The 7,933-nt window shown below is 35.6% G+C and overlaps 1 protein-coding gene across 1 annotated transcript; it reads left to right on the top strand.

The window, feature by feature from the left end:
• The first annotated feature begins 1,630 nt into the window (after nt 1–1,630).
• LOC136817804 (uncharacterized) lies at nt 1,631–7,330 on the top strand. Its single transcript, XM_067074124.1, has 4 exons — nt 1,631–2,059; nt 2,552–2,962; nt 4,480–4,713; nt 5,069–7,330. Exons 1-4 carry the CDS (start codon nt 1,954–1,956, stop codon nt 5,269–5,271), a joined length of 954 nt encoding a protein of 317 aa, XP_066930225.1. The 5' UTR covers nt 1,631–1,953; the 3' UTR covers nt 5,272–7,330.
• Nucleotides 7,331–7,933: the final 603 nt, after the last annotated feature.

Genomic DNA, 7,933 nt, shown 5'->3' with positions numbered 1-7,933 from the left:
TCAAAGTCTTTTATTTTAAGAATTTTCCCCTAAAATGGTAATCGATAGAGACAGTTGAAATCTTTAAGAAAGTGTGAATTTTTAGAATTTTTTACTCTCGCTGCGCTCTGTGTTAGTAATGTTATAAAGAGGTTGCTTTTTCCACTAAAGTTTTGGTGTTGGTTTGATAGTAATATTTAAGACATTTTTTTAAATCTCTTGTTTATGGCTATGACTTGAGGCGCGAAATTTTACTTGTGCTGACCTGTGAATACCCTGCTCCTGACCATCGCGCGCCGTGTTTTTATTGCGGTTTTGCGTTTACAAAAATTGGTCATGTTCAAGAATCCTTGAAAAAACCTTCGTATTAACCTGTGGTAACACGTGAAAATTGAAGCGAAGTTTGACTTAAAAATGGAGTGAGTATATTGGGTCGATACAGGGTAGTCGTCGATTTATATAACAGATAGTGTGGACAAAAAATACAAAAATTGATTGACATTTGATAGGTCAGTATCGGTTGTCAATCAAGAATAACAACAAGTCTTATATTCGAAATCTCTTAGTCAAGCTGTCATTATGTTTATGACCCTGTCCACCCTTTCCTGCAGAGTTTTTCTTATATTCCAGGGAAGTTATTGTATTACAAGCCGTATGTAACATTTAGTCTCTCATAGCATGCTGGTTTTAATTTGGTTTGAAAAACCTTCTGAAATGGGTTTAAAATTTAAAATGACTCCTTTATTTGTATACACTTAGCTTGAGAGAGATGCTCGAAATAGTGAAGTTACGACATAGCTTCTAATGTTTTTGAATAAAGAATGCATTTCATAGCAGTCAAATTACGTAGTAAAATTCGTAACATTCTCCAGGTGTTTTATCTCTTGTAGGGCCCTTTATTGATTTGTATTTATCACATAAGTCTGGTGTTCGCTTTTCGCTTTTAAGGACTTGAGGGCTTATTTTATGGATGCAGGTATTAATAATCTTACATTTGATTTCATAATGAGTTTTTCTTTCTCTCGGACGCCACTCGCCATTTGAATGTACCTACAACCCAATCGTTTTTTTCTGATCTTAAACTAATTTGCCTATATTTGACTCTTCATTCGATGATTCGAATGATAACTGGTTTCTCTTTGGCGTTCCTTCAAGTTATCAAGACTCAGTCGTTTAACTAATTGATTGTACAGTGGAGTCTCCATAACTCGAGCACCCGCGAGGAACACAAATTTGTTCGAGTTAAAGAGACATTAGTCCAAATCGCAGACCTGTACAAAACTGCAGGTAGTGTTTCTAGAAGTAGCCTGTACCAGACTCTTCTTCGCTGACTCAAAAGATAACGCGAAGTTCCTATGGCAAGTTTTTTTCAAAATATAAAAAGCGCCCGTGGCTGTGGGGTGGTACATGCTAATCAGAAGGAGCAAGAATCCGTTAGTGGATGCAAGCAGCCTAAGGAGACATTCGAGAAAACAATACAAGAAAACAATTCTAAAAAACTGGGCGCGTCATGGTTATCATGATTTACTTAAAGTTTCATGATAAGTTCCTCAAACTTAGTTTGATAATGTCCATAGTACTGTTAGGAAAAAGGGGTTGTTTTGATTACGCAAATGCAAGCTCAATTACGCGTTTTGACTATTTTTATCATCGAAATTTCTTTCTCTTACAGATATAAGATTTTAATCAAGAAAACATTACAAATAAAGAACTTTTTCAATTAGGAGCTCTTGATTTAGAATCTCGATAAACTTTCGCTGAGAAATTGTTGGTTGATCGAAGCTTAATCAACATTAAACAGAATTATAGAGGAGTTTTGAGGATTTGTAGATTTTTACTGTGACAATATTTGAAGGAAAAGAAGGTTTGAGAACTTGAAGCCCATCATTGGTTCAGTGGACGCAAAACAAATCTTTTAAAAGGAAACATATTAAAAGTCAACAAAAGACATTCATTTTATTGAGTTTACAAATCATGGCAAATATGCAGTTTGTTTTGATATTTCTGGTGACTTGTGTTACCATGTGTTGGTCATTGTCAGATGGTGATCTTGATAAAATTAAGAAGCTAGTCGATAAAGGTAAGTGAGATTATTTATGGTATTTGGAATTTTTTATCTGTCTAGCATCCATTTTAACTCAGAGATACCTGGCATACCCGTCATTGATTGCTCGAATCTCAACACTTTTATTCAACGATACTAATACGTTTAAGCCACCGTTCTTGGCTTAAATCACCGACTTTTATATATACCATGGAGGTCAATTCCGACCAAGCAAAATCTTTAGATCAGAGTTTTTTGAAAAGTGCTACCCTCATGGTAGCACTACTTAAGAGTGGTGTAATGAATCGAGAGCGCTAGAGCTACTTCAATACTTCTGTTGATATAGCGCCGTTCAACGTTATTTCTTAACACTGCAATGGGTTCTTAGCGGGCACCACTTTTAAAATAAGTTATGGCAGATATATAGTTTGGTCAAGGGTTTATCTAAGGGTCTATCCCCTTTTTTTATTTGTATATTGTATTGGCCGTCTAGAAGATGTAAATTCTGTTATTTTTTTATTCCCATAGAACTGATCACTCGTGAAGCAGAATTGTTGAAAACACAGGGGCAAAAATTACAAAAGAAAGAAACTGAAGAAGAACCAGCACCAGTTAAAACAAACATCAAAATACATCCTGATCAAGCTAACGAACCATATCATCCACTCGGCCCAAAAGCGACTCCAAAACCTTTAACAGTGGCTCCAAAAGCGACTCAGAAATCGATCTCTAAGGCTGAAAGGAAGACTCAAAAGCCAACAACAACAACGACAGCGACAACAACGACGACAGAACACCCCGACACCAATCTACAACACTCCATTGATAATTGTATTGATATTTATGATAGTCACAAATGTAGAACTTTGATCAAAGATGGGATGAGTTGTGAGAAAGATGATATGGAGATCCTTTGCGAACGATCGTGTGGATTTTGTGGTAAAATTATTTTTATGTGTTTTTTATGCACTTCACATACACTTAACATTGAAGGGATAATCAGATGGTTTGAGATATTTGGCATGTGTAATCTTTCAATTGTCCTGAGCAAAACCTCAGAATATTTTTGCCTAAATATTTTCCAAAGTCGAGATATTTAAATTGCAAGTTTTGACTTTTAGTAAGAAAACAGTAGAATTTCAACGTAAGAACCATGTGAGCGACCCATTTTCAGAAATTTCAAATTGTGATATCTCTCTCGACTTTGGAAAATAGTTACTCAAAATACTAGGAGGTTTTACTCAAGCCCACATAAGCATTCTGCAGGCCAAATATCTCAAACCATTTGATTATCCCTTTAAACCCCTTTTCATCGCACTTTGAGGACTTAAAATACTTACATTATAGTGTACAGTTGATGCTCTCTAATTCGACGTTCTTCTATTCGATATCATTAAAAGTTAACATCAACGAGAAACTCTCATAAATGACCCCCCTACTATTCGATGCGCTCCATTATTTGATAACATTGAAAGTCACCGTCAACAAGAAACTCTTATAAACGACGCTTCGCTATTTGATACTCTCCCTTATTCGACAAAAATCGAATTAAAGAGCGTCAACTGTACTTCAAAGTAACACAAGATTTATCTTTTGTTATGCACTCTTATTCACTTGACTTCGCCAACCCAACTCCATTACACTTTGGGGAATTAATACTTGCATTAGAGAAGGCGCTGTGGTATAGTGGTCATTGACCTTGGTTGTTGCACAGACGACTGAGGTTCGACTTCCACTCGCGGTGGTTCACTTGGCAAGTAAAGTGAATGAACCTTCGCCCGGGTCAACCCATGTCATGTAAGGGGAATTGGGTAGTCAGTCCAAGGTGCTGACGGGGCGCTCATTGAAAGCGTCTACAGTTGCGAAAATAGGCCTCAAAGCATCCTGCAACTCAACCAAATAGAAATTGAAATAAAAATTATAGCAATACTTTTAATCAACACAAAATTTATCTTCTACGTTGGCTCTCAGAGTTCACCAGTTTGGAAGAAGCCTGGAAGAACAAAATGACGTAAATTCTTTGGCCATGAAAAAATCTATGCAACGTTCTCAGACATTTTACATTCAATTCTTCCTGGCAAACTCTAACCCAGCCTCATAACACATTACAGCTTAATATGAGTTTTTTTAAGAGTTGAATAAGTTACGCTTATCGCATGACATGTAAAATATCTGCAATCTGATTGGTAACATTACAGTACAGTGCATAAACGTCATATTTTCATTTATTGCACTGTTGCGCTTCATTTATTGCACTGATCAATGTAACAGCTTCATTTTTTTTAGTTTTTTAAGAGTTGAAGAAGCAAACGTTCAATTTGCGTAAGAAGTCGTCTCTACAGATTCGAATGTTTGCTTCCATTGATGGCGGATTCCCCTTAAACTTACGTAACTTTGTGGTAAAATCTGAAAAACCTCTATAGGTGTATTCATTTTTTTCTTCTTTTCATGTACAGGTCAACTTGGATTCCCTGTTGATTGTATGAAAACAAAATTCGGATGTTGTGATGATGCCTTAACACCCAAGACTGATCCATGGGGTGATAACTGCCCTGTTTGTAAGGACAATGTGCCAGCCCTGTGCGAACCACATGTTAGAGATTGTAATGAGATTGGTATGGTTGGCAACTGGATGAGAACTAACTGCAAGAAAACGTGTGACGTCTGTAAAGTTCAACCGAAAGGAAACGGTAAGCTTGAATGATTAAAAAAACGCCAAAAGTTTTACTTTATCACGCATTATGCCAAAATCTTGATCACGCCATCACGCAAGAAAAATGTCAGTCCAACAAGCAAACTTCACTAAAAATACAAGCTTTGTATTTTCCCTAAATCTTTTACACCGGTCTTTCTTACCTTTTCTGACCCCTACACTTTGTTGAGAATTTCGAAAAGTCTACGCTTAAGGTCTGTAAGTTGGTGTAAGGCAAATTATCGCATATAGATGCCTGTCTTTTAGTACAAGCTAGATTGCCTCTTTTCATCACAGGGGGAGGGCTTATTAAGTACCCGAGAGAGTGTAATCAACTGATTTTGATTTTTTAGGAAAAGGCAAATATCGTCCACCGTGCAAAGATGATGACACTATGGGACAATTTTGTGAAGGATGGAAAGATTCTGGTCTGTGCCGTGCTTTACCGAATCTTATGGACGAACATTGCAGAAAAACATGCGGCCGTTGTGACGCAATGCCTGCAAGCGGTATTAGTAATGGCTTCAATTATCAAAATTTAAAGAAAAGTACTTAAAAGATTAGGGACGATTCGAAGAATAGAGGGAAAGTTTATTCAAAAGGGTTTCTGTTATATATTATATATCGTTGTGTTTTGAAAATATTATCAATGACAAATTTTATAAAATGATGAAAAAAGCGAAATTTAATAGAGAAACAGTGTAAACGACGGGCCCGAACTTCAATCAAATGTCGTCACCAAAGATACCTTACAATGGACTCAGCTGGTTATGATAGTGCCCAAAACAATGAAACTTTATCCGATTGGGTCATTTAACAAACCAATCAGAAAGAAGCAAAGATTGTACCTTATTCAAAATGGTAACCATAATGGAATCTTTTGATGTAAACATTTTCCATGGATGAACACTTAATATTGAACTGAAAAAATATTACCATAAAACAGTAACTAATAGACTCACTAAAGTAAAATTATGTATAAATTATGCAACATCTACACGGTATATTATTATAAAATTACCCAACTGTCACACAACGTTGTTTCAACGTTTATGTAATTTTCATAACGTCCATATAACGTTAAATGAACGTTGAAACAACGTTGTGTGCCAGCTGGGTACAGAAATGGATCTAGAGCATCAATAAAACAAATTAAAAAAAGTTTTTATATTTTTCGCAGAGAACAGAGGGTAGAGGGTAGTCTATTCCTAGATGGGATAGAGACGATCTGGTAGACTTTGAACCGGGGGGGGGCAGCTGGGCAAAAGGACCGACGGGTATGTGCGGGTCCTAAGGGTACCTTTTCTAATATGTTTAAAATGCACTGTAAGGGTTGGAAAAACTAGAGATGCACTCTAAGGGTAGAAATTTCAGAAAATTCTTGAAAAATCTAGATATTTTGACCAAAAATGCTAGAATTTTGACCATTTTTTGCACGAAAGTGATCGAAATATTTGGGGGAAAATGCACTCTAAGGGTATGTTTTTCACTGGTTTTTGCTGCACTGTAAGGGTGCAATTTTAAACGCCAATTTTTGGCCCGCACATACCGTCAGTCCGCAAACCCAGTGTCCCCCCCCCCCGGGACTTTGAAGCTGTAGAACCATTTCTGTTTGAAGGTATTATTTCTTATAAAAAGCTAACAACTCATTATTATCATTATTATTTAATTTAACAAGATTTAATAATAATTTTACATCACTTTAAAAGATAATCTAGAAAAACTTAACTTTCAAGAATGCTTCGTCGTCAAAATTTATACTATGCTAGCTAGTCCCAACAAACAGAACTACATTACTGTATTTCTACAGGTAAATCATGTCAGTTATTTACTTTGAAGGAATTTACGAAGAAATCATGGCGTGAAGTCACATGCCTAGCAAGCGTGCGCGTTAGCCAGTTTATTGGAGGCTGAAAAATCAAAAATCGATTTTGAAAATGCTACTTTTTTCTTGTCTATATGTGATATTGTGACTTCTTCGTTTCAGACTAATTCTTCTTGCAATTCTAAGATATATTTGATACCAGTATATTGGAAAAGGTACTTTGAATAAGTAGACTCTTAAGACGTCGCAAGCAAAGAGTTATCTATAATTGTGTATTTTTGTAAGTTAATTATGATTTTAATTCAGTAGACCTTCGATTTGTTTCCATATAGAAACGCCAAAGTAAAAGCATTTGTGCTTTATAAAATTAACGGTGAAAAGTCACTTGTCCGAAAATCAAATCAAACAATGTTTTTTTCTCGGACACTTGACTAAATGACTTATTCTTTACATTTTAACTTAATCTATTTGTAAATAACAACTTTATCCTCAATTAATTTTCTAAAAAGCAAGTGACTTTTAAAAAACAGGATAAAATACTTTTTTCAGCAATTATCCGCAGTGCAGTGACACAAATCACAAATCTAACTCAACTCCGTTTGACTTTGATTTGTTTAAAGTTGAGATTTTACCTAAGCTTTCTTATTTCTGAATTCATACTTTTAGTGCTATAAAATCCTCTTCCCTTGAGATGGTAACGTTTATAACCTGTTAATATTTGTAATTGTGTATTTAATTTTTAAGAAATAATACAAAAAACAGCAAAAAAAAATTCTCGAAAAATTCTTTATTTAAAAAATGTTCTTCTTTTCTTTCTCCTTTATATAACACTTTACTTTCTTACCTGTACGGCTAAAATCCTCCTTTGTCCGGAGTTCTTACCCCCCCTCCCACTCCGTGCGGTATTGTGAAATTAAAATAGCTAATGATTAATTAGGAAGATTTTGATCATCTAAAATACAATCGTCTCTCTGTTACTTGTTTTTTTTTATAAGCAAGTGTCTGCCCCTACATCAGGCTCGCATTATGCTTAGCATTCTATTGTTCTCAAACAATAGAGCCATTGTTTAGGTACCAAAAACTGAGCCTGCATATGCTTATAAACGTTATGCTTATTAAAGAAAAAATATGTAGTAAGTGAGACTGCGCCACTCTTTCTCCCTGGACTGCTCCACTTTCCCTTGATCCTTCTCTTAAATGCTGAGAATCAAACAGATAAGGCATCAAGTACCGTTTTGGAAATCTTTGGTTTGACAACCACCCACAACCTTGCGTTCCGTAGCTGGATGCTCTACCGCTGCAATACGGTTCCTAATACTCTGTCTCATTTGATCCTCAAGGGACTAAGACATTGATTTGAATAGAAAGATTCGAATTATAGAAAGTACTTTAA

The sequence above is a fragment of the Clytia hemisphaerica genome, unplaced genomic scaffold, assembly GCF_902728285.1.
Source record: "Clytia hemisphaerica strain Z4C2 unplaced genomic scaffold, Clytia hemisphaerica genome assembly, whole genome shotgun sequence".
In the NCBI taxonomy this organism is placed as follows: Eukaryota; Metazoa; Cnidaria; class Hydrozoa; order Leptothecata; family Clytiidae; genus Clytia; species Clytia hemisphaerica.
This window is presented reverse-complemented; position numbering and strand designations above follow the sequence as displayed.